The 26,891-nt window shown below is 40.1% G+C and overlaps 1 protein-coding gene across 17 annotated transcripts in view; it reads left to right on the top strand.

Moving 5' to 3' along the window:
* The window catches only part of LOC108238970 (EH domain-binding protein 1-like protein 1), a 31,483-nt gene that overhangs the window by 1,237 nt on the left and 3,355 nt on the right, over positions 1-26,891 (top strand). Inside the window, exons 2-26 of one of the 17 annotated variants that reach the window (XM_037978979.1) lie at positions 1,968-2,025; positions 2,495-2,590; positions 3,409-3,462; positions 3,602-3,780; positions 4,416-4,534; positions 4,673-4,759; positions 5,917-6,651; positions 8,424-8,489; positions 8,613-8,741; positions 8,906-9,151; positions 9,329-9,512; positions 15,383-15,865; positions 16,115-16,213; positions 17,250-18,578; positions 20,087-20,797; positions 21,534-21,750; positions 21,828-21,976; positions 22,128-22,176; positions 23,025-23,343; positions 23,999-24,060; positions 24,197-24,239; positions 24,633-24,685; positions 24,970-25,090; positions 25,615-25,714; positions 25,785-25,858. In XM_037978979.1, coding sequence (XP_037834907.1) covers positions 1,968-2,025; positions 2,495-2,590; positions 3,409-3,462; positions 3,602-3,780; positions 4,416-4,534; positions 4,673-4,759; positions 5,917-6,651; positions 8,424-8,489; positions 8,613-8,741; positions 8,906-9,151; positions 9,329-9,512; positions 15,383-15,865; positions 16,115-16,213; positions 17,250-18,578; positions 20,087-20,797; positions 21,534-21,750; positions 21,828-21,976; positions 22,128-22,176; positions 23,025-23,343; positions 23,999-24,060; positions 24,197-24,239; positions 24,633-24,685; positions 24,970-25,090; positions 25,615-25,714; positions 25,785-25,858 — 5,762 coding nt within the window. Of the gene's footprint in view, positions 1-1,967; positions 2,026-2,494; positions 2,591-3,408; positions 3,463-3,601; positions 3,781-4,415; positions 4,535-4,672; positions 4,760-5,916; positions 6,652-8,423; positions 8,490-8,612; positions 8,742-8,905; positions 9,152-9,328; positions 9,513-15,382; positions 15,866-16,114; positions 16,214-17,249; positions 18,579-20,086; positions 20,798-21,533; positions 21,751-21,827; positions 21,977-22,127; positions 22,177-23,024; positions 23,344-23,995; positions 24,061-24,196; positions 24,240-24,632; positions 24,686-24,969; positions 25,091-25,614; positions 25,715-25,784; positions 25,859-26,891 lie in introns of all 17 variants that reach the window. The other 16 variants (XM_037978978.1, XM_037978980.1, XM_037978982.1 and 13 more) reach the window with 16 other exon arrangements.

The raw sequence follows: 26,891 nt of genomic DNA, 5'->3' as shown, positions 1-26,891 counted from the left end.
AAAAACATCCTCACTTTTAATGTTTCATATTTTGTCATTCAGAGTAAATTTCCTTATCACTTGTTATTTTTATGCCAGAGATGCAAATAAGCAATTTTATCAACTTGAGCCTACCTGAGCAATTTCCTGCTTTGCAAACCAGTTTGCAGCTCATCCCTGAGCTTAACCTGACAGTAAAACAAATAAATGACTGACTTTTCTGCTATCTGGACGCTGTTTATAATAAATAGTTGTCACTGCGGGGACATTTCTCTTTATTCTTGTGTTTTTAGTGTTACTTTCTAAAGTATCTTTGTCCAGATGCCTCGCCCGGCCCTCTTATCTGTTGAGATTACATTAAAGGGTGGCAAATGTGTGTAAGCGGCTCGTCTGTACCTCGATAAGAACCTCAGGCCATCTGTCACCATCAGAGAAGAATTTGATCAGCAGCAAGAAGTTTGTGGAGGGTTGAGAGGTGTTTAGAAACAGCGTCACATGCAGAAATCAGACCTTTTAGTTTTGGATGTGGAATGACTAGAAAGGAGGAAGGTAAAGAGGAAGTGAGAAAAACGCATAAATAATCCAAAACTTCATCTGGGCGTCTGAGTTTGAACTTTGCATTTGGGGTCAAAGGTTTCTGACACCTCAAACTTTCATTCAGATATCTCAGGAGACCATATCTTTGTCCTGAAAATGTCTCACGAGTTTCTCTTCTGTACAAGTATTGTTTGTGTATAACCTGATGCTGTGATTTGAGATCAATAACACAATAGACACACAGACTAAAAGATGTATTTTAAGTTTTTGGACATGTAGATGAATTGTATTAATGCTCAGATTTCTGTGAGAAGTTGGAAAAGGTGCAAAACAGAAAGAAAAGAGAATGAAAGAAGAATTCAAATTAAATGTATTGTTAGATTAAATGGTTTATGTGTAAAAAAGCAATTCCTCAAACTTACAAGAACCGACAAAATGATGCTTTCAGAGCAAGTTTCCGCTACCCTAAAAAAAACAAGCATATCACTTCCTGAAGGCTCAAACAGCAGTGTTTTCTGAGCAGTAATAACATGTTTCCAAGTTGTATTACGCCACTATTGTTTGGGAAATCCTTCGGGAGATAATTTTGGGATTTAGCGTCATTCATTTTCACATCTCCTATTTTGGATACTCTTTTTTTTTTCTCTCCTTCATCATTTCTCCCCATCATCCTCTGTGCCTCTCAGGCTATTTCTGATGATGCCACTCCCGACCCACTAACACACATACCACATAAACACATGTGCAGACAAATAAACCCTCACTTTAACTCCGATTCGCTGAAAGTTAAGAAGGCTGTCTTAAAAATCTGTAAGCTATCAAAAGAACGCGTGTATGTGTGTGATGTGAATCTTTTGAAGACGCTATATTTTGAGTTTGAAAAGTTTTATTTTTAGGTTTGTTGTGGACAAGTGTGTTTAACGGGTCTACATCTGCATGCTTTTTGGCACTCGTGCATGTTGTCACATTGAGGGGGTTCCGTCTTCCTGTGCAGAGGCACACCTCTCCGTCACATGACCATACGGCTTCCTCTTTCACTTCCTGTGCCACACAATGTGCAAATACAATGAAGGCACACAAACTAATACTGTCAATAAACACGTCTGCAAAAATAAGTGCATTATTTTGTCTGCTTTATGCTTGGAAACATTGTGTTGTTATGAATACAGAAAGGCAAATTAGTCTTATTGCATAAACACACTCAGTGCCTTGTTTTTGACTCAGAGGCATCATTCAGTGGTGACAGTCATAAGATTATGCACCAGGCGCTGTGTGGTCTGTTTTTTATAATGTCCACTTTGTTTGGAAAAAGATTTGTAACAAGATTAAAGATCTAGCTTGCAAAAAGTTCAAAGTTTTTGATGAAAATAGTTTTCAGCGGCCTCGTTGGTCTTGTTGTTGCCCGTGAGATATTATTACAACTGATCTGACGAGTTTCTGTGTTTCTAAAGGCAACCAGACAAGCTGAGGGTGGTGTGGACCAGGAGGAACAGGCGCATGTGTTCCAAGGTAAAGCTGCCAAACAACAACAGACTTGTGTTTTTCTCATTAAGATGGATACACGTTTTTTTTTTACCCCTGCCCTTAAAGTCACATATAAAAATCCTACCTCAATCCTTTTCCTATTAGAACCTCATTTTGGTCTGCACAGCAGCACAAGAAACCCATTAGTTTGTGCTGCCACTTTAAAGTTCCCCTGGCATGTAAAAAGTAAAATAAACACACGTCCTTAGCTACTTTGTGAGGGCATCCTCTAATGTAATGCATTCCTCAGCACAGTACCTAATTCCACCTTCGACCTAATTCTCTAAAACAAAACCCTTGCTTTTTTTAAAAAAGTGCAAAAACATAAAAACTAAACAGGATGTCCTCCCTTTAAGAAAAAGTCCTAACTCATAGACAATGGTTCCTCGCTAAGACGGCGGGACAGGAACACCTACGGTCCTGCAGGCGTGTTCATGTGCTGTTTGCTGTGCAGCTCCACAGTTGGCAGCCCGGGATCAAGAACCCCTACAGAGGCATGGTGGTGTGGCCCGTCCCAGAAAACATCGACATCTCTGTCACTCTGTTCAAGGTAACGAATGTTTACGATACGCGTTGCCTGACAGGTGGAGTTTGTCTTTCTGTCTGTCTACAAATCTTAGCTTATTGAACACCAACGTCGCTCTCAAAGGTTTTACTTCACTTGGACTAACATGCATGTTAAACTTTAGAAAAACATCTTTTATTTTATCTGGGTTTTTTACTGTTTCTGGACTGTTTGTGGTGTTTTAAAGAACAACCTGCAGCTATTACCAAAACTGAAACACAACAGAAAATGTTGAGCTTTTAGAAAGTAATCTTTTGGATCTACGTTTACAGCTGATTAACTTTTGGAGCAATCTTGCTTCAAGATGGCTGCCACAGCTATTCAACCTTAGCAAACACAAAAATGACTATATCTCAGTCAATTTGAGCTAAAGTTTGGTGTGGTAGTAGCTGAGAGTCAAACTAAATGCATACTCTGACAACTAATGGATTGCATGAGATCTTTGTTTAAAACCTTTGCATGCATGGTGGCACGGGATATGCATTCCTTCAAGAAATGCTATTTTCAGTTTTTAAATACTTTTGGTTCAAGTGCTGTGAAACACTCTAAGGAATTCCATCTTGAAATAGCATGGGAAACCGTGTAGTAAAGTTTATACGTATTTAACTAAATAAGGTTGCTCATTCAAACATGAAAGCGACACATTCATTTATTTAAAGAAAACAGTAAAAATTGTTGTAAATAGACATACATGCTAACTGAAGACATATAGACACCAAAGAAATGATATAGGTTGTTGTATGGATTTGTGCATGACATTTAGAAAGTATGTTTGAATAAACAAATTGTCTTTTTGTTATCAGGAACTCAATGCTGAAGAGTTTGAAGACAAAGAATGGACATTTGTCCTTGAGGGTGTAAGTCTCACTTCCCCCCTTAAACTGTGAATGCATCTAAACTGTTTTATCAAAAAAAAACAGCTATATATTATTTATTTGATGTCCTTCCTAATAAACTAATACACAACTTTTACTTTCTTGAACTGTTCACATACAGGAGAACAAGGGTCACCGTAAGGTGTTGGCGTCTGCTGACATCAACCTGAAGCGGTTTGCCAGTCCGACTCCAACCCAGACAGACCTCACCCTGACCCTGAAGCCGCTGTCGGTCAAAGTGGTGGAGGCCACGCTCAAGCTGTCGCTATCATGTGTCTTCGTTCGAGAAGGAAAAGCTACGTGAGTCGTATACCTTTCTGCTGCCTTCTGCTACTACCGACTCTGAAAATACACGCTTTAACAATGCCTCTTTGGTTTCAGATATGTGATCATATTCAAAGGCAGAAACTGAATGTTTACATTTAGGTTGTTCTGCTTTTTTTACTGAGTTGACGAGAATAAAATGTCCACTTCAGATACTGACAAATATAACATCCAATCACAATAGAGGAACATCTACACTGCAAAAAAGCAGTCTAAAATACAAGTCAGAATACGAGTTAGAAGCTAAAAGTAGCAAAAACCTAACTCAAAGATAAAATAACCAAAGGCTGATTGAAAGCTAAATTTACATTTAAAAGTAGCGTAAGAAGACAAAAACAGAAAGAGAACCATGTTTTTTAAGGAATTGAGAAGATCTCCATGAGCAGAACGTTTTGATATATGAATGGCTAAAATAGCACAAATTAATCAGAAATAGTTGGATTGCAAAAAATTGTGTAGAAAAAAACAGAAAAACAATAAATGCTAAATCAGCAATCACACAAAAAATATACAAATGACTTTAAATTTTGTGTTTGTCTGTTTTGTGTTTGTTATCGTTAAAAGACCACTTTGTAATGATGAAGGGATGAATGTTTGCTCTTGTTTCTAAGTGATGAAGACATGCAGAGTCTGGCCAGCCTGATGAGTGTAAAACCCACTGATATTGGCAACCTAGACGACTTTAATGAAAGTGATGAAGAGGAGGACAAGAAATCTGTTACTGCTACAGGTATAGGACTTCTACCCAATCTTTACTGTTATTTATTGCCCCTCACCGCAGCCCTGACATTTCCGTCCTTCCTGCTTTTCTCTTATTTTCCTGTCTGTCCTTTCGCCACGCTCCTTATTTTTATGACCATGGCTGTAGCGCCGCACACTCTAACTCGTCCAAACCGCCCCGCTCCCCCTCCGCCTGACAAGCCGGCCTCCGCTGGAGCCACATTTCCAGCTTCAGGTAGCTCCATCTTTTCTGTTGCTGGGCTTTCTCCTGCCAAAGACGAGGAGGTGTGAACAGGAACGCCGCCCGTCTGTCTGTTTGTTGCTGGACTGCTCCGTTTCTCTTGCAGTATTTCACACTCCTCTATCACTGGCTCTGCTGTGATTCTTTGAACGCCACATACTTCTCACCTAGACTTGAACACAATAGACAATCATGGCACCAATGTACTGAAGCATATATATGCAAACAGCAAAAAAACCTTCTGCAGCAAAATGAGAAATTATTATGCTTCATTATTGTACAACGGTAGACTCAACAAAAGTATTGTGGTGTTATTCATGTTTTATTTATCCAAATTTAGGATCTGGTAATGACTAGAACTTTTAAATAAGCCCTGATAAGTAAGACCCTAGAATTAAGAGGGTGTCCTTTATTTTTTCCCTGGCAATGCTCAAAAAGATCAAAGTGAGATTTAAGCTTACAGCTTGCATTAAAGGTTGGAGAACTTAGCTCGTAACGCAGTACAGTCAAATAAAATATTAACAGCTGAATTTACTTAAAGTAAGAGTAGTTATCCTTTGAATTGTATTTGTTTCTCTGGATTTTAAATCTAGTATTGAAAATCCTTGATTTTTTTTATTGCAAATCTGTTAAGTAATTACTTCTACAAAAGGTGGAGTAAAGTTAACACAGGCAGAACTAGAAAAAGGGAACAATAGATTATGCATATAACCAGCACACAACTAATTATATTTTCCAACACCTGCTTAGTTTCATAGCTAAAATTCCTTTTCACAAAATAAACTGCAAAATGCTTTTAACTTTTAAAAGCATTTTGCAGTTTTAACATTTAGCTAGCCTTTTGCCACGTGTGGCTTTTAGCTAGTGTTTTGCTACTTTCAGCATTTAGCTAGTGTTCTGTTTATTTAGTCTTAACTCAGTTTCAGTAAATTTCAGCAGACATTCAGTGCTCAGAATTCAAACTGCATTTTTGCAGAAATTGTAACTTCACTAGTTTTTCTAAAGCTTGTTGTGTGGTTTTACTGAAACATGCAGGTCATGTGATCAACTAGTCACATGACCATTGACTTCTTCTTCACAGTTCACAAGTTTCTCTTTGTGTTTCATTTCAATCATCTTTCATCATCGTTTCTTTTCATATATTAACTCAGCCTGTGGACAGGATGTGGGTCCTCCTCCTTCCACTGTTCTCTCACGTCCTCCTCTGCCGATCGCTCCACGCCCTTCGCCCCGCCGCTCCCGACATCCCGTCTCTGCTGGTTCTGTCCAATCAGAGACCGAGCCCTCCTCCGGCCCCTCCCCTCAGCCATCTCCCAGGGCCAAGCATCGCAAGTTAGTCGGCTCTGTTCTTCTCGACTCTGCCGAGTCCGACTCGAACCCTCCAAGATCGCAGGTCACAGCAGATGCTCCTCCAGTCCAGGGTGCCTCCCCTGTCTCTCTTCTCCCTGATGTCCCCCCTCGTCCTCCATCTCCAAAATCCTCTAAACCTGTTTCTACTTCACCATCAGCCTCATTAGAGTCATCAGTCACCTCCGCTCCCTTTAATCCTTCTTCGTCAAGTTGCTCCAGAGGTTCAGCAGCATCGAGTACAGCCTCAGTCCTGTCCTCAGAGTTACTCAAACTTCCACCCCCTTCATCATCATCATCATCACATGAAACTACAATAACATCATCCTTCATCAGTCCCCAAAAGTCCTCTCTGATTGTGTCCACTGCTGTGACACAAAAGCCTATCTCCATTTCCTCCCAGCCTCTTCCTCTCAAGTCTTTCCCACCCCAAAAACCCACTCTGTCCGCTGAGCCTCTGTCGGCTCAGCTCCCTCTCACCTGGACCATCTCTCAGCCCCCTTCTCTGCCCAGAATCTTCCAGTCAGGCTCCGCAAAAGGTACTGAGAGGCAGGCTGAGACACAGGCGAGCTGCATGCGTCAAACTTACTGATTACAGATGTGTGTTTGTTTTCCGCATGATTTGACATCATGTCCAGGGAATGTACTAAACATAGAATGAGGTGTGTAATGTGTGCTATTCATGCATGCTATCATATATTTGAGGTGAACATCTAAATGTATTGTCAGTGCTGCTGTACCTCAGCAAAAGTGGAGGGAATCTGTGGCCATTTATATCTAATCGGCTCTTTTGTGAAAGAAACCAGTGAGACCACAAGTCCAGAAAACTGTGAAACAACAGATGATGTTTTAATCAATGATTCAAAAAAGTCCCTTAATACTCCAAAGTTCAATCTCAGCCTGGTCACTCACCAACTCAAGGTTATTTTCTTATTAAAAGTGTTACACAACCTTACCCATAATCACGTGTCATCAAGCTGCAACACAAAACGTGCAAACTTCTCCTCATCTTAGTCGATTATTGCACTGTTGTCTGTCATTTATAAAACACCAAGATCTGTTGTTATTCTCACACAAGTTGGTTTTGTAAAAACATATAAAACCTTCAACAGTATATTCAGTAATTGTAACAAAGGGGAGTGTGGGTAGAGCAAATTTAAATCAGACAAATACAAAATTGAGGTTTTATTTACTTAGAACTAAAACAGGACGCTAACAGATATTTCAGTAACAGGAAGAAAATGAGTCTGGGCAAACATGTACAAAGATATGGCAAAGAGCAGAATTTCAATTGAGGGAACTAAAGACAAATGAGCAACAGGTGTAATGATCAGGAAGTGAGAACGGCTGAATGAGAAATGAGACTCGAACGGTCAGCTCTCGGGCTTTTATTCTTAGAAATGTTTCTAAATAAAACCAAAGTGTGGTAAAAGCTGTTTAGACTCTCTAAAACATGAAGCATAAGCAGCTTCAGTGCTTCATTTTTTAAAACTCCTGTAGCATAGAAAATACTGCGCCATGCTTGTTAAAAATGTATTTTTCCATATCTTACCTCTTTGTGGTTACATTCAGGATGCTGAATATTAAAACTGTGATCACATGTTCAAGTTTTGGCAGTTCTGTTTAATCGCCAAACCTTAGAATGAAATCATGTTAGATCTTATTTTAAAAATATGAATTCTTTTACTTAGTCTCAAAAACCAACTTGATAAGAATGAATTCATCTCTAAGTGCCTAATGTGTGTTTGTTGTGCTTTTTGTTCAGCTGCAGTTTCAGAGTTGCAGACTTACATTACATTTGAGGCTGTAATTGGATTCTTGTTGCAGTGCAGATTTCTTGATGCCTCCTGATGAATTTCCCTCACCACATTTGTCCAAAATGGATTCCGTTTTCATAAAGGTCAGGGTAAAGGTTGTCAGACAAAACTGATAGGAAATCAAACAGGATTCATTAAATAAATCAGGAAATAAAGCTACCAGGATACAAACACATCAATAAGGATTCAGAATAGTGTTTACCTAAAACAGCAGAAAGGAAGCATTGAATGATTACATTTAATAATAATATTTAAAACAAGACATTTTTAAAACCCGTCGACGTTTACAGAAAATAATTAAAAGCCCAAAATAATTGTTAAAATGCTGCTTTCTCTAACTGTTTTGTTCTTGTGTTTTGAGGAAAAACAGCTTGAAATTTGGTGTTTTTGCCTCTTTGGGCCACCGTACACAGGTTGCTTCAGTCTTCTAACAGTTTTTAAAACTTTCCTCCCTTCCACCTCTCCTGTCTTTGCTCTCCTCTCCTTTCTTTAAGCTTCTGCTGAATACCAGCGGCGCCCCCCGGAGGTGAAGACCAGGGATGATTCTGCTTCAGTCTGTGGTGTGTTTCAGCTCTTTGCTTTCTCCAAACCAAATCCAAGTTTTATCATCACTCATCTCAGACTTTTCACCTTTTATTTTTGCCTTTCTGTGTGTGTGTGTGTTCTTTCACCCTGCATGTCAGGCCGTTCTCATGTTTTCAGACCTCAGGTTGTAAAATCCATTGCCCGCCCCACCTCTCCCTCTCCTTTTTCCACTGATGCTCCTCCTTTTGCGTCAGCACCACCTCTCCCTAAACCTCCTGCCTCCTCAGGTATCTAATTTAAAAAAAAAAAACTCTTAGTTTTGGCCTTCCTCACATCCTACGTCCAACTTTTTTTTCCCGTTTGTCCTCTTCTTTCATTCCTTCACATAAGCTTTCTTATTTTCCTCAGTGTCTCATTTTATTTTTCTGTCCTTCCTTTTTATTTTCCTCAGGTGTTCAGGGGGCGTGGCCTACGTCTGACCCCACTCCCACCGGCGATGACGTCACCCCCATCCCTCTGTTGTCTCGTCCAGATCTTGAGGCTCTCTGCGACCCAGAGACTCCTCGTTCTGCTGTCCTTCTGCTCCCTGCACCTCCTTGCTCCCCCTCTTCCTCCTCTGCTTTTATCCCCTCCTCTCTGACTCTTCCTTCAGCTCCTCCTCCTCCTCCTCCTCCTCAGGTTGGCTCCTGTCAGCCAGGTACATCAGCGTTTTAATCAAACTGACTCCAGTCTTTGTTTCTTTCAGCCTAGATGAATAAAAAAAAAACATGCTCTGGGCTTTTATCACTGTAAAAACAGTGTTTCCTTTTGAAACTTCCTCCTTATCTGCGTTTTTTTTTTTTTTTTTTTTGTTCTTGCTGTCGCTCTTTTACAGACGCAGCAGTCCGTCTTACTCAGATAGATGAAGAAAAGACTGTAAGCCCTCTGAGCCAAGGCAAGGGTTCTCCTCAGAGTAACCAGGCAGAAGCCAACAAAGAAAGACCCGAACAGCAACTCAGACCAGCTCTGGAGTCAAAGGTGGCCGTCACAGAAAACAAAGCTGGGTCAGAAAAGACCAGGTGAGTTCATATCGTCTCAGATAAGCAACTTAATGACTTTAGAGCCTTGGTGAAGAAAATAATCACCAAGCTTTAAACAGAGATGAATAGCAAAAAAATGATAAACTGGAATCATATCTAGAAAAGAAAACAAACATTTTAAAGACCCATAAGCTCTGATTTCATCTTACTCTTTTTTTTCTTTCTTTGATAAGTCTGAGCTGGATTGTTTGATGACATATTTAATATCTGAACACATTTCCTTTTTCTCCTGAATTTGTGACTCAGGAGCAGGTGAAACAAGTGGAGTTTGACATAATCTTTCAAAGATATTTTGACTTCATACTTACTAGCATGAAACAGTTCAAGATCAAAGCAAATTCTTTCTACAAAACAGTACATGATAGTAGTATTACATGGTGGGTTGAGACAGTGTGTGTTTTCTGTGATTGGATCTCATCTACAAGTATTAAACATCCATCCATTTGATTCTCTTTTAAAATAATGTGCTAAAGTCAAGGCATTTTAAGTGTCTTCTTCAGCCAGTGGTCAATGGTTCAGTCTTTACTCCCTCTTGTGGCAGAAAAGTTTAATAACAAAAAAAAGCATTTAGAAAAGTAAATCTTTTTCCTTTTTCTGTTTGTTTTTTCACTTGCTTTTCAAGTTAGAAAAAAAAAGATTCTTTTTCATCTGCTGTCTTAAAAAAAGTTGAAAAACTTTAGATTATCATATTGTTTAGTGGGACTGAGAAGCTTAATGTCTCTCAAATGTTTCTACATAAGGTTTAAAAAACTACCATGAGTTGTTTTTTTCTTACAATAATTTGAAAGTCCATGACGTGTCTGCATGTCCACCAATGTTATCGTTAAAGAGTCTGCTTCACGTTTTGTGTAGATTTACTGCAGTGCCTTACTAGTTTAGCAAATTATACACCAGCTGCATGCAAATGACCACTTATTTTCATGAGTTAACTGGTAACATTGAAACTTGCTCACAGACAAATTGTGAAACCATCAGTAAAGCTCTCACAGCATGTCGGCAGCGGCTTAATGTGTTACACAATGTTCTAATGGTTTAATGTGTGCTGCATCTGTGAGGGGAGTTGTCTAACAATCAGAATCTTATTTAAACACAGTTTAACACCAGAAACTTTGTGTTTGCAAGATGTGGTGCTGAAATTCCACCCATGTGTAAGACCATCATAAATGGTTAGACCGGTTGTCGCAACACAAAGTAGGGGTGTTACATTTAACTTTATTAATTTACTCTTTATTGTGTGACGCCAAAATGTTTCAGTAGAGTTTTATTAAAATAAAATAAAAACTATATATATATATATTTTAATTCCCGTTGTTAATGAATGGTAATATGATTGTAAAGACTTCAATATTAACTAAAATAAACAATAATTTTCCTTCAATATAATCCAAATACTCAAAATAGTATAAAAATAATGCTTGTTTTTGTTTGTTTTTTGAAGTTTTTGGGTAAAATAGGACTTAAACGAATTTCCAAAAGGAGTCCTTTAAGTGACACCACTGAGCCTCTAAATGAACTACCTTTTAAGTACCTTTTCAGCGCTCATGATGGTCTACATCAGGGGTGTCCAGTCCTGGTCCTCAAGGGCCACCATCCTGCATGTTTTCCTTGTTTCCCTGCTCCAACACACCTGATTCAGTGGTTAAATTACCTCTTCATGTTCTGCAGAAGCCTGTTAATCACCCATTGATTTAAATCAGGTGTGTTGGAGCAGAGAAACAAGTAAAACATGCAGGATGGTGGCCCTCGAGGACAAGGATTGGACACCCCTGGCGAACATATCTGAGAAACGCCATGCCAGCACGTATAGTCGAGTGGCTTTTTGTGGATCGATCAAGGCGTCTGAGGATTGTTCATCTGCAGCATCTTAACATTTCTGGTTGTTTTGTGAGCTTCCTGGACGCTAACATGGAGTGTTTGGCATGGGCAAAGCAATAGTTCTCCTCGTTTTGACGTTTCCCTTGAGCCTGACGACCAACGTTTCTGTCCCCGTAGCACCGCTCAGTCCCGCTCAGAGTTGATCATAGCCCCGCCCCCTCCGTGGCCTTTTTCCTGCAGTGAGCTCTCCACCCCTGAGCAGCCCTCCACCAGTGTTGTTGCAGCGTTTATCACACCTAAGCAGCCAAATGTTGAAGAGGTTTTGAAAAAGCCAACAAATGAGAGTATCATGAGCCTCTTTATAAGCGAAAAGCCACCCCAAACAGCAGCTGACTTTGGTGACGCCATTAATGAATCACCTAATCAGAAACAAGACTCAGGGAGCTTGTTTTTGGAAGAGGATGACTCTAAGTATAATTCTATCAAAAGGTCTCCTTCAGGGTGAGTCTTTGTCTTTCTTTTCTTTTAAATTAAGCAATCAAGGTTAAAAATAAGTAGGTTGCAGGGTGTGATTTGATGATGAACAGAAGGAAATAAATTAAGGCATCTTGTTTATCTGTTCTACAGTCTTGAACATAAACCCAATGAAAAGACTCAAGGGGAAAAGTCGCCACAGAAAGAGCAGTTAGAGGGAGTATCAGTGATGAAGGAGCAGGAGAAACACAGGGAGTCAGAAAGTCAAAAGGAGGAAGAGGAGAGGAGAAGAAAACAGGAAGAGCAAAAAGAGACGCTCCTGAAGCAGAAGCAGGAGGAGATGAGAAAGCACGAGGAAGAGAGGAAGAGGCTGCTGGATGAGGAGAAACGGAGGCTCCTACAAGAGGAGGAGGAGGTCAGGAGGAATAAAGAAATGAGGAGACGTGAAGAAGCGAGGCTCCTGAAGGAGAAGAGAGATAAACAGGAGAAACTGAGGGAGGAGGAGGAGCAGAGGAAGCGAGAAGAAGAGAGGAGGCTTCTGGAGTTAGAGGAGGAGATGGGAAAACTGAAGCGGGAAGAGGAGAAACAACAAGAGAAGGAGAGATTCCTGAAGATGATGAAAGTTGAGGAGGAGAAAAGGTTGGAGGAGAAAAAGAGAAGGGAGGAGGAGAAAAGGAGGCTACTGGAGGAGAAGGAGAGGAAGAAGATGGAGGAAAGACAGCTAAAAGACAAGGAGCAACAGTCGAAGAAAGAGGAAGAGGAGGAAAGAAGAAAACAAGAGGCAGAGAAAGAACGAAAAAGACACGAGGAGGAGATGAGACAAGAGGAAGAGAGAAAGAGGAGAGCAGATGAAGAGAGAAAAATGAAAGAGGAGGAGGAGGAGAGGAGGAAGGCTGAAGAGAGGAGGCTGAAAGATGAGGAGAGGAAAAGAAGAGAGGAGAGAATCAAGGAGGCCAAAGAGAGAAAAAAGAGGGAAGAGGAGGAGGAGAGAAGGAAGGCAGAAGAGAGGAGGAGGAGAGAGGAAGAGGAGAAAGAAAGAGTCAAAGAGGCAGAGAAGAGGAGAAAGAAAGAGTTTGAAGAAAAAGAGAGACTCCTGAAAGAGCAGAAGGAGAAACTCCAGAAGGAAGAACAGGAAAGGATGGCTCAGAGAAAAAGGGAGGAAGAAGAGAGGAGGAGGAGAGAAGAAGAAAAGAAAAGACAGTTACAGGAGGAGCAAAAGGAGGCAGAGAAGAGGAAAGTGGAGGAGATGAAGAGACAGAGAGAAGAGAAAGAAAAGGCAGAAAGGAAAAAGATGGAGGAGGAGGAGAAGAGAAGAGCTCAAGAGAAGAATCAAGCTCCTCCTGTCTGCAGGGTGGAGGACAACAAGTCAGATGAGGACAAGGAGAAGATGAGAATCAAACAGTCTCTTAAAGACACGACACAAACTCTACTTCCTGCTCCCAATCAGTCAGAAAGCAGACAGACGGCCGGTCCATCGCTTAAAAATCCAAAGCCAGCTTCCGACGAGCGGTGAGTGGCTGTAATGACAAAATCCTTTCACTGTTGGTGTTTGTCTTTATGTCTGCTCCATTTCTATCTTACAGCAGAAATAGTTGCTTTAATCAAGCATAAATAAAGTCAATCATATCTAATATTTAAAACTCTCTAAATCTACTTTAATTTTATTCAATCGTGTGAATCAATCAATGATTTTTATTTTCTTTTTCTAATATTCCTGTTTCTTTGTGTTGATTGTTTTGATGATTCTTTGTTCACATAAGATAAGACTTCACTGATTGGCTCTGTGGTTGAAAAGTCAATTTCCAAAAGAGTCAAAATGTTTTGTAAGATGTAAAAAACAACAACAACGAAAGACCCCACATTATCAAGTTACTCAGGTTTATTAAGATAGTTTCAGTGATTTACAAACTGCTCCTGTTCACAGTTTTATTGTTTCTGAATGAGGTTTAACTTCACAGACATTTTAGAAAATAGTCGTAGAGTGTGTAGTGACTGAAAGCACCCCATGAATGCATTGGAAAATGCTTTTTTAAAATTCTTTTAAAAAGGTCAAGTTGTCTGGGATACTCTTTTACTCACCGCAGATCAGTAACTTAAAAGACTATCCCAGACAACTTGACCTTCTAAAGAATAAAAAAAAAAGCATTACCCATCTGTGAACAACTGTGTTCGTAAAGACTTTAACAATCTCTGAAGTATTTTAATTATTTTTTTTCAAACTAGCAAAAATAATTTTTATTGTATTATTCTTATTTATATTGTTGGTACATAAAATGATTCAAAGGTTCATAGAATGACAAATATTTTCACCAGATACTCCAGTTTCCATCCACAGTTTCAAACCATACATATTACGCTAAAAGGTAATTGTTAATTAACCTTAAGAGTGAGTTAGTGAGTGTGTGTGTGTGTGTGTATGTTGCTCACGTGATGGACTGCAAACAAGAATGGGTAAAAAAGTTAATGAATGGCTGGTTCAAAGAATCTGCAGAGTTATTTGTACACATAGGGTTAATACTGAATAGCTGTGATCTTCAGGCCCTCAGACAGCGTTACATCGATGACAGATACATTTCTGTTGTAAAACCCACTGCATAGGCGCTGCTGTTCGTTAACACAGTTTAATGTTCAATCTACCATTACAGGTTAGAAATACAAGGCAGTTAGGCAAAGAAATAAATTCAAATGTAAGCTTCTTTATAATCAATATAAAAAGTGCATCCTGCTTGTTTTTTATACGCCTGCAAATCAAAGAACAGCAGGAATTAGAGTGCATGGGACATTTGATAAATGGACTGGCTTTATACAGAACATTTCTAGTTTTACTGACTGGTTTTACTCAACAACTCACAGTCACCCAGAAGCAGATCAACCTGGAGGTCAGTGTCTTGCCAAAGGACACTTTGGCAAAAGCCCTAATTAGCAGAAAACGCTCCTCCTGAGCCACAGCTGCCTCATTTGTCTGTGAAATAAACATCAGTGTTAAATAAAATGCACAAATTCACTATGTTGTTTAGTTTCTAGTGAAGAGTGGGTTGCATTTTGCAGCTCCCCTTTTTTCCTGTGCCGACTGAACTCTCCTGCATTTCTCTACTTTATTATTTCTTTTTCATTTCCTTCTTTTTCCTTCCTTATTCTAGTCTGAGGCAGCCCTCTGTCATAAAGGAGCACTCACTGTCAGACACTGAAATCCCAGAAAAGAAAATATCTGCAGCACGTTCTCCCCCTGACATCTGTTCAGGCCCCACAGTTCATGAAAAAACAATCACATTAGAGGTCTTGACGCCTGCGCTGCCTCCACAGAGGCTGTCCGACGCAGAGGTTCCTCTGTGGAAAGTGCTAGAAGATAGAAGTGGGAGAGATACACCAGAAAAAAACTCTGCCAAGGATGGTACAGAACCTTTGTGCAGAGGGTAAGAATGATTTAGGAGGCATCTTTCTGCTGGTTTCTCTGCTTTAACCTCCCATCTGTTCTTGTTTGTCCACCTTGCAAAAGTTTGATTTATAAATGGTTTAGTAAGGAGGAAATCTTAATTCCTGTTCATCTTTTTTTCCCCCAGCTCTCCCAGAGAAGATTCTGATGAGGTTGACTCTGTTGTAACACCACAACATCAAGCAGCATTAGCTAAAGATTCAGAAAAACATCCAGCAGTCTCACAGCCCAGCTCACCCCTGGCTCAAGAGGAGCCTAACAAGCCGAAGAAACCGACTGTGCAACCAGCAACCTCTGATGATGTTTTCACCAAACTTGCTGGCAAGCAGACGGTTCTCATCCTGGAGCCGCTGCTGCCCTCAAACCTAGAACCAGAGCTGCAGGAGGAACAGGACGTCCAGCTGTCAGGCAAACCACAACGAGAGGAGGCAGATGAGGAACCACCTGATGATGTGGATGGTGGTCAGGAGAGTTTCATAATCAGCGAGGAGCCTGTGTGCGAGGCAGAGAAGAAGCTGTGGGCAGCTGTGGAGGAGACGGAGCCAGAAAGAGGGATGGAAAGTAATGAAAGCACTGGAGAGAAGGAGGAGGAAGAGGGTGTAACAGGGGGGTGAGTCAGTGACGGCTGCAGTCTTTGTGGCACAGTACACAAACGCAAACCTGCACGTGCGCTGACTAACATTAAGCTGCAGCCTAACCAGAGTGATTTAGTAGCTGTATCGCCCTCACCTGAAGCTTTTCTTTTCATGTTAACATGCAAACACGCTGAAGATTTAACTTGAAGAAATTTCATTGGAGCTTTTCAGTGAAACATATGTGTGTGTGTGTTTTTCTGTGTGTGTGTGTGTGTGTGTGGTAGTGCCCAGAAATGTGCAGAGGCAGATGTGTGTGTTGCAGAGCAGCACAAAGAGGGAGCTGCTGGCTTCATGTCAGCAGTAGTTGGGGTGTTGTACAGCGGGTGAGTCTCTCTGCCTGCCGCTGCCATCAAACTGTTTGTGAAGCTGTGCTGCAGAATGCAAACCATGTTTTTGTAGACCAAGATAACAATAGTGCTGGAAGGATTTGGAACCTTTTTTTCTATATTTCTGCATAAATGAACATGATCGGTCATCAAAGGAGATAAAAGAACACAAACATGGGAACTTAATCAGGATTTTATGCAGTTAACTGAAGAAAACGATTTAGTATAATGTGTCTGTAAGCAGCAGAAGTATGTGAAACTTTTAGAAGAATTTTAATCTATTCCTGGTTCTGTAACCTTTATTTCCAGCCTGATAAGCAATAGCAATTGCTTTTCTAAAATACTCATAAATCTTTTTTGATTGTGCAAAAACCCATTGGTGTTGGGAGGATCAGACTTTAAATGTTGAGGTGAAACATTTGTCCACTGACACATAATTATCATCACTTTTTCTTTCTAATTTTTGGACAATTCTGATCATGTTTCTCTTTATGCAAAAAAATATTTTGCAGTTTCACAAACTTGCAAGCAAAACTCTCCCTTCAGTTGTACGTGTTGTCCCTAATCCAGATCCAGACTGCACCATTCCTTTGTTGCCAGTGGTTGGTGTTCATTTTTTTGGGTTAGAAATCTGCACCATGACTCTGCTCAGACCATGTGATTTTTATTTGAGCTGGTTGCAAAGAATTTGTCTTGCATAGATCTTATAAATCTTCCTCTGACCTGACTTGAACTCTCGGCTGCATGGTTCATAAAGTATACTTCTTGCTTTTAACTGTGCAAGTTAAAAGCATAGTGTAGTTCTCTGTGAATATTAAAAAAATGTGTTTTCTTTTGGGTGTTTTTGCAAGCCCTTTTGGATTTGCACCAAAACAAAGTCTGTGAAGGAAACTAATCAAGCATGATGTTTGGTTCTCCGTCGCAGGGTTCACTGTGGTCGTTTTGCAGGATGTTTTAGGCGGAGCTCTGTCTCACAATTCTTTTTTTGTTTTGTTTTGTTTTGTTTTTTCTGTTCGTCATGTTTGCCTCTTAGCTATGAGACAGTTGTCTCTATACTGCACACAAGTGGATCAAGTGATCATCCTTCTGCAGATGACTTTCCAGATAATGAAGCCCGTGAAGTAGATGCAGAGACTCAGTGTTGTTCTGAGACGGTTGATGAGCCTCTGAGCACCACTCACGTGGCCTTTTCACCACCCAAAGTTTTCTCTGACACAGCAGAAAGTCGGGCAGTTGTTGAACAGGAGGTCTCCAAGACTGAATTATCTGCAAAAATAGACACCACACAAGGACTGAGTTTCGTGGCAAGTCTAAGACTAGCTGCCGTTGAACGGGAGAGAGAAAGAGAACAGGAGATGGAGAGAAAGGAGAGAGAAGAGGTGGAGAAGAAGGAGAAAGAAAGGTTAGAAAAGGAAGAGATAGAGAAGAAAGAGAAACAAGAACAGGAAGAAGCAGAAAAAAGGGAGAGAGATAGGTTGGAGAGGGAGGAAGCAGAGAAGAAAGAGAGAGAAAGGATAGAAAAGGAAGAGATAGAGAAGAAAGAGAAAGAAAGGCTTAAACGGAAAGAAGCAGAGAAAAGGGAGAAAGACAGGTTGGAGAGGGTGGAGGCAGAGAAGAAAGAGAGAGAAAGGCTAATAAAAGAAGTTGAGACAAAAAACAAAGAACAGTTAGAGAGGGAAAAGGAGAACAAGAACCAGAAAGAAAAGTTGGAAAGAAAAGAGGCAGAGAAGAAGCAGAAAGAGCAGCTGGAGAGGAAAGGGGAAAGCAAGAAGATGGAAAAGGCCGAAGAGGAGTTGGAGAAGAGAGAAAAGGCAGAAGTAAAGCAACAAATGGTGAAAATTCACGAGACGGATAAGAAAAAAGAAAATGAAATAAAAAGAAAGGGAGAGGAGGACAGGGATGGAGAGATGTTTTGGGAAAGGGAGTCTTCTCCTTTTGTTTCATTTGCTCAAATCAGCCAGAAAGAGACAAACAGCCAATCAAACAACTGGCCTCCGCTCAGGGAGGCAGAATTGGATGATATTGCTTATGATGAGAGGCTGCAGGATGAAAAATCCAAATCTGTCCCCATAGCAGCAAGCTCGCCCAACAGTGAGGCCAGTTTAGTTTCAACTAGACCCGCTGATTCTGTCGCCGCGTCTAAAGCGATCAACAATAAACCCAAAGACTCTGTGAGTGCTGTTAAAAAAGCACCGAACAGCACTGGTCTGAGATCAGTTAGAAAAGGTGGACCTGGGCTTAAACACAATGCCATCCCTGAGTGGCTGAGAGAAGAGGAGGAGGAGGAAGTAGAGTATGAAAGAGGACAGGAAGATCTTGGCTCCATCTGGCTGGCCGAGCTGTACATGGAAGGTGAAGCAGGGTGAGTAAGGGCCGAGGGGAGGATAAATAGTAGCAGGGAGAGGTGAGTATAGCTCACGAGAGAGATCGGTTTGCTGCTTCTTGTGGCTTAAAGAGCTCTGTTTGTAGTGTTTTTGTGTGTTTCTCCTCAACTCACGACATCCACTAGAATGTAATATTCACTAAAGCTGCATCTTTGGCTTCAGTGAGGGTTTGGCCTTTTCCTGCAAGTCGCACAATAGAATTACGTGTCAACATGTGAGTCATGTAAATAACATCATTACTGTACTGTATTTTTAAATAATGGAAATGGAATAATCTCTGTTAAATATTTACCTCAATAGTGACGAGTCATTATGTCAGTTTTCACACTGGGAAAAAGAGAAATGAGTGAAAGACAGGGAGTTGCTATTGAATACTCTCAGCTGTGAAAACTACAACAATGGCTGTGACCCACAGTCAGGCCAGTTTAAATCAGGAGCTTCCTATTCAGTCTTCAGGATCTAAATCTGTAGTTCCTAAAGTTGGGGTTGGGACCCCGCAGTGGGACGTGAAACACCAAGCGAAGGGTTCTGATTGATTTCCAGAAATCAAATAAAATTTAGAATTGATGCTAATATCATACTTTTATAACTGTTATAAGATATTAGACAGAAGTCATAAATGGGTGAAAATCTTATGAAAGCTGATGTTTGTGTTGTCAGTTTATCCACATTTAATTTACTTATTAGCTATGTTTGTACACTTAAACCAGTGATAATTGGAGTTTTGAGTCTCTGCCACTTTTTTTGTGGATAATAAGCTGCAAAGTTTGAGAACTACTGATCTAAATACTAAAATGAATGAAAATGAATTCAATATCTTGAATCTGCTTACAGCATGTTTAACTGTTCAAATGTTCAATCTGTAGGAGAAAGTGAGTAAAGATTTGGTTGTTTAGTGACTGAAAAGTTGCGTGACAGGGACCCGCTAAAAGCTAAAAACAGGTTAATGAAGCAGGGCAAGATTAAAGATGTCCTGCTAGCACGGCAAAAATACAAAGGAGTGTCTACATGTGTTGTGTTGTTTGTTTTTTCGTGATCTACTGAAATATAGCAAAAGACCATTTGTTAATTTGTTCTTGCAGCATGTCGGTTAGCATGGCTGAATGGTTTGGCTTGTGCTTCCATTTGTACTTAGAAGTCAAAATTTCCAAGTTGAAAATATTACTGGAACACCTCCTGAAGTTGAAAATTCTGTTTGGTCAAACTTGGTGCAAGTTAAAAAGAAAAAAAAGCTGTATAATCCTGTATAACAATACTTTTGTCCAAACAACTGTGAAGCTAAGTGTGGAAAAAAAAAGATTTCTGAGCCATTCTCTTCTCTCAGTTCAACAGAATTTTCTGGCTTTGCAACATTAACAAGATGGCACTCTTGCTGCTTGAGGAGTTTGTTGCCAAAGCAGAGTGCTGCATGTCAAGAAGAGTGGCTGGATCTGTTACTTCAGTCAGCCTCTATGTATAGATCTGAATTCTTCTTTTCTGTCTTCAGCCCTGGACGTCCATTTCCTGCTGTAGCCCAGAAGCCCTCTTCAACCCCCTGCACTGAGCAAACTCATTATCAGAGATCGGATGTTAGACAACCAATTAAATCTGAACCTTCTGAGACTTATCAGACTGAAAGCCAACGTCCGAAGCTCAGAAATTCACAAACACAGCCAATGAAAGAACATAATGAGTTTAGTAAAATGGCTCATAAGAAAGCTGAATTTGTTCAGTTGTCAGTGCTGCCTTTGCCCGTCTCTCAAAGCACAAACAGTGACAACTTAAAGAGCGACTCAGAACCCGGTAAAACACACACTGACGCCAACATCAGGAAGATACAGGCTGACACAAAAACAGACAGATGTTTACACAAAGCTCCAGAAGTCAGTTCTGAAACGGACAAGAAGATCTCCAGTTTGAAGGAGAACTCAGAAGCCTTAAAGAGTGTCAGGCTCTCAAAAGACCAGCAGCTCCAAGAAGAAGAAAGAATTTTGTTGGCTAAAATTTGCCAGATGTCAGGTGACACGTCCCCCGTCTCCAGTTCTCGCAGTTTGAAACGCCTCATTCCTGCGCCGGGTGACATTGAACGTGACGCCGCGGAGATTAAAAGCTGTTCACATGTTCCTGCTGACGTGACTGATCAGAGTCGGCTCTGGTCCGACAGCCTGCAGGAAGTAATGCTAAATGACACAGAGGAACCACTTGAACAGGACAAAGTGTAAGTCAGCAGAACCTGGAAACCCGTTCTGCTCATAGATATTTATTTGGAGGGAAGTACAGTATGTACTTTTACTGTAAAACATTGGCAAAGTACTGCAACTTTCGCCTGCTTTCCTAATATTTGGGGTTTGAGAGCTTTGGTCCATGCAGGTAGTTTTTATTGAGGTGAAACTACAGAAAGACAGAAAGTGCAAACTCAAGAAGTTGAAAGACATTTAAAAAAAAGATAAACCTGTATCCTGGGTGTTTAAATATTAGCTTTTGGCTCATCTCAGAAAGCCCCATGTTTAAATGTTGTCTGATCTTGTTTTGACATAATTTTGTTTTTACTTGAACTAGCTCCAAAGTGTTCCTTGTGTATGTGAACATGTTGAGCTCATAAAGGATATTGTGTAGGTTTACAACCATGTAGGTTGTGTTTTCTGGGTGTTTTGTGTAAAGATTTGGATATCTAAACAACTGTTTGAGTGATTTTACTGGGAAACAAAAGATCTAAGCATCATAGATCTGGTTTGAGGCAACAGTGCTTTAAACTCAAAACTCGAACTCAAATCTTAAATTCTTCAAGTTTTGTCTTCTCCTGTCTAACCCCATTAGACATCAGCTTGCTTATCGTTCCACATCTGCATGGCTCTTTTTCATAGCTGCGACTGGCAAAACGACGCTCTCACTCCTTCTTTGAAAATCTCTGTTACCTTTTAATGTCATCTGTCTTTTGTTGTGTCCGCTCATAGAGTAAAACGCCAAGCATCAGACCTCCCCGATGGTAGAGAGAAGAACCAAGCCTCCCATCCAAATGAGACTTTGGATAAAACCACCGTCGTTCAAGCCCATCACTGGGAAAATAAGACTTCTTGGCTTCCTACATTAGTAGAGGAGGAGTCCCCTGAAGTCAATGAGCCTGTGCTCGTGATTAGAGAGGAGGCTAATGGGAAGGACGACACAACGGAGGTAAACATTGAGAAGACTGACACTCACACGAACCCTGATATATTCATACAAACCAAAGCTAAGTTTCTTTCCTTCAGGACCTTGTGAACTCCAGCCAGTCGCTGCTTCAGTGGTGTCAGAGCATCGCCAACAAATACAACGGCGTAAAAGTAACAAACTTCAGCACGTCCTGGAGAAACGGCCTGGCCTTCTGTGCCATTCTGCACCACTTCCATCCAGACAAGATGTACGCTACGTTTCTCTTCCAAGTAGTTTGGATGCATTTCATTTTTGACTGTTTATTGTGTCCCAACAGGCAAACACGTTAACTCTGTTTATTCGACTTTCATCCATCATAAATAGCTTCTTGTATATTTTCCTTGTTTTTGCTCCGATAGAAATTTTGACCAGTTGGAACCTCATGAAATCAAGCTCAACAATAAGAAGGTGAGATCTTGATGATAATAAAGTTTATACTCAACCTTTGCTGGCTGTTCTGTGCACAGAATACAAATATTCAATTTTTTCCAACAAAAGGTACACACATTAGCTTATATATAGTGTTTTATTACTTTAGGAAAGCTATGAAAAAAAAAGCCCAATTAAAGTTTTTTTAATCTAATTGAGCTACATGTCAAAGTTTCAACTCATTTATATAATATTGTTTTTTAACATTATTAACTGTGAATATTATGTGTGAAAATGTTTATTTTAGTCCTCAGCTGTGACTTTATATGTCCAAAGCTCCAGAATAATTGCTTTGGATCAGCTCTAAACCCATAAAAAGCATATAGTAGACACTGAAACAAAGCTACAAAAATAACAGAGGACAGAAAAAGAGTTTTAAAAAGTTAAAGGACAGTCACCATCTAAAAATGTACATACTTTAGGCATTTTATCTGCCTGTGTTGGGCCTGTTTTAACACTTGTTTTTAGGTAATTCTAATTACTTTGATTTTATATTTTATTTATTGTGATTCAACTGGTGTTTATAGTTATTTAGGCATCTTCAATTTTACTACTGTTTAAAACTGTTGTTTTATGTTTATGTATTGCTCTGTTTGGCACTTACATCATGTCCTGTAAATAAAGTTGAGTTCACTTAAAAAATGTTTGTGCTGCTTCAAATTATCCTGGAAACCAGACACATCTGAAATCTCATGTTATTGTCTCGAGCAAGTCCTAATTTACATTTGCACATTTGTCTGCCACTGTTAGGCCAGATCCTGAGGTGTTTGTTGAGTTTCGTTAATATTCCAGTTGCCCTGTCTCTCGTTTCTCTCTCCTAATTTTAGGCTTTCGATGGTTTCGAGTCGCTGGGCGTCTCTCGCCTCCTGGAGCCGTCCGACATGGTTCTCCTGTCCGTGCCCGACAGGCTCATAGTCATGACCTACCTCAGCCAGATTCGCTCTCACTTCACCAACCAGGAGCTGAGCGTGTTGCAGATCGAGCACAACAGCAGCCAGACCAGCTACGGCCTCGCCCCCGCCGACCCCGCCAGCGTCGATGCCGCGGCTTTCTGCATGGCCCGCCTGAACGAAGGCGTGAGCCTGGAGGGAGGGGGGGGCAGCAGGCTGGTCGTCCCGCCACCCAGAAGTAAACGAGCTGTCAAAGGTACACAAATACCCTGCTATAACTTCCACTCTTCAATATTTCTGCTAGTTTTTACATTCTTGTGTCATACATTTACTTGATTAATGTTCTGTGGCTGATTGAATAATAAAGAGGAAGCTTTAATGTATCTTTAAGTAACAGTGACCAAGCAGATAAACAGACAAAAACAAGTGAAAACCTCAATGGGCTCCATGAAAATGTGTTCAAAATGATATGCATTGAATGAGTTTAGCAGAAACAAAGCATGTGTAACCACTGCATTTATAAATATCTTACAGCAGTAAAAAAGTATGATGAGAAATGTTAAATGTTTTCATTTTAAACTTTCTCAAAATCTCTGGAGACGTATTAAAGTCTTACTGTTTGATGAGTGATGAGTTCCTTCATGAACATCGTTTAATAAGTTCGCTCATTTCACTTCAGTGATTTTTATCTGTGCTGCTTTTTTGTGTTTTTATCACTGAGTTAAAGTGAGAAAAAAGTAATACTGTGTTGTTGATGAAGCGGATTACCCTGTTTCTGTCAAATCTGTACACTTAATTGTCTATAATTGTCTATAAATGAAGTTTTGAGCAACCTGACTTTAAAAAGCGTTAAGAAAAAAGAATAAGAGAAATCAGTCCATCATCTGATTGTTTCCATGTGTTTTTAGCAGATGAGTCAATATATCCAGTTCCTCCACCGAGATCAGTTACCAAAGCAGCGAAATCTGGACAGGTGACTCTTTTACTGGCTTTCTGCATCGACTTACAACAGTTCAAAGTTTATGTAATGTCATTATCTAAAAATAGATTGAGTAGCCTGTGAAAAGTCATCATCAGCTACTTAAACATGATGCTTTTTTCTTTTGCAGGATGAAGATTCAAAGACTGCAACAGAAAACACTAATCTGGCAGGTGTGGAACATGTCTCACCTTCTTGTCTTGTCTGAACCAAGATTCAGCATTCACACCATTGTTTTCCCTGTTTTTTTTATTTTTCCCTATGCTTTCTGCAGTGTGACTACTTCTGCATACTTTGTGCCTTTTTAGACATTCATAAATCAAAACGTTCAGCTCATTCAGGAGATGGATGCTACGACTTTTAGTTTTTGTAACTTTTATACATTTCAGAATATTTAACTTAGCTTTTAGCCTGCCCTTAGATACATTTAGCTTTTAGCTGGGTGTTTTGTTCCTCAGCAAAGTCATTTAGCACTCAACATTCACTGCATTTTAACAGAAAAGCAATGAATGATTTGAATCTTTGTCCCTCGTTAATGTGTGCATGACGTTTTCTGATGTTTGCAGAGTTGCAGAGTGAAGCTGAGACACAGCCTTCTAAATATGAGGAAGAAACAATGGTCAGTTATGTGTGCTTCTCTTTTCTCTTCTTAACTTCATGTATTCATTGCTTTAATTCTAACAATAATCTGCCTTTTTTAAAATCAATTTTAATCGGCGTGTTGTAAAGGATTTCACAGCTTGATTTTTTCCAAATTTTGGGCCTCCCTCTAATCGTTTGACTGTCTTTTTCTTCCTTTGCTCTCCTCTCCCTCTTTTGCTTCTTTTGTTGCTGTGTGTTTATGTTCCTGTGCATATGTGTGTGTTGCATCGTGTGTGTGTGTGTGGCTGGGGTTGTGGTCAGTGTCTCCAGGACACCAGTCAGTATGTGTTGAGCGAGCTGGCGGCGTTGGAGGCAGAGCAGAAGCACATCGACAGCAGAGCTGCTGTGGTGGAGAGACGGCTGCGGAGCCTCATGGAGACGGGTTGGTTTGTTTCACACAAAACAGAACAGTGAAGAAACGGGTTTAACTGATTTAAACAAAAGTGTTTTGCCAGGAACATTCAAGCTAAAATAGCTTCAGCTCATTTGGTCAGTGGATGTTCCAATGACATAATATCTACTTCAAGTAAATATTTAAGCAGCACTCAAATAAATAACCTGTATGTATTTAGGAAATGTCATTTCAAGCCATTTACAAACAGAAACTAATCGGGGCTTAAATTCAGTAGCATTTGCAAAGTTCAGCACATTCAATACACAGAAAAACATTTTGATTTCTTAATTTATTTCAGATTCATCCTCACTGGGCATCTTTTTTAAACTATTAAGCATTGCATTAAGTGTATGAAATCCAATGCATAAGCCACCTAATTATGTGATTATGGAGGCTTATGAAGAGATCGAATTACCTGTGTTTTAAACATCCCATCATGGTGTTTTGTTTTTTAGAGTTTGTGCGTTCATATATAGTGACTGTGACTACACTTTCCTTCCGCGTTTGTTCAGGAAGTGACCGTGATGAAGAGGAGAGGCTGATCCAGGAGTGGTTCACTTTGGTGAACAAGAAGAACGCTCTGATTCGCCGACAGGACCACCTGGAACTGCTGTAAGTAAGCTGGCAACATTCAGTCACTCATTTGGTCTAAATTTTTCCTGACTTATCGATTCGTCTGCAGACAAGAGGAGCAGGATCTGGAGAGGAGGTTTGAGCTTCTCACCAGAGAGCTGCGAGTCATGATGGCCGTAGAAGGTCAGTACCACTCAGATATGTTCATGTTTTATTCACCTTTAGTTGTTTTTTTATTTGTTTTGGTTTTATGTAAATGTGGATAATCTTCTAAGATCTGTGCTCATTGTATGTCTGCGTGTCAGGGAATGTTTAGTTTGAACCAAAGCACAAATTTCATAATTTACAATAGCCTTTTCTTTTATTTGTTAATCATAAAGTTTAAAGTATTCTGATTTTCAATACACATTGCAGTTCTAAAAAAAAGTCCAACCCTTAAGCATTCAATCAAAAATTGAGGTAATGTTAACAACATGAGCCAAACACACTGACCACACGACTTCCTCACACCAAGCATTTTCCAACAGATGCAGGAACCTTGCCAATAAAATGCAAGAAAGCCACTGTTTCCTGAGTTTCTCAAATGTTGTACAAAGATAGGATCTTCTACCGTACCAGCAGAACATTTACCATACTTTCTGAGTGACTTGATAAATTTTATAGTTGGCAAAAGTCACTGCAGGAAGAGCAAAATGTCCCACTGCAAGGAAGTGGAACGTGATTTGGTTGAGGGCAAACTAAACTAGACAGAAACTTCATGCATTACAAGGACAATTAAGAAAAGACAAACCAGGATTACTCATGAGACGTTTCAGGTTCAGACGCTTCTTTTGAGAAGAAAATAAATAAGAAATTACTTTTAATTAGCACTTTAAAGGACACCCAACAAGAAAAAAAAGAGAGATAAATGAAGAAATTAGGAAATAAGCAAAACAGCATGTGGGCTGCCTACAACTAGTTTGGAGAATTAGATGCTTGCATTCTAGTTTAATAAAGAAATGAACAAATACAAAGGAAAAATACAACAAATAAATACTAACTCAGTAAAGGTTAGTGTCTAAGTGAGTGTCTAACCCTAGCCCTGAGCCAAAATGCCCTTACCCATTCAACCAGGCGGAAACCCTAACCATAGCCCTGAGCCAAAATGCCCTTACCCCTTCATCCAGGTGGAAACCCTAACCCTAGCCCTGAGCCAAAATGCCCTTACCCCTTCATC

The sequence above is a fragment of the Kryptolebias marmoratus genome, linkage group LG13 (genome assembly GCF_001649575.2).
Source record: "Kryptolebias marmoratus isolate JLee-2015 linkage group LG13, ASM164957v2, whole genome shotgun sequence".
In the NCBI taxonomy this organism is placed as follows: Eukaryota; Metazoa; Chordata; class Actinopteri; order Cyprinodontiformes; family Rivulidae; genus Kryptolebias; species Kryptolebias marmoratus.
The sequence above is the reverse complement of the archived record's forward strand: the minus strand, read 5'-3'. Positions and strand labels throughout refer to the sequence as shown.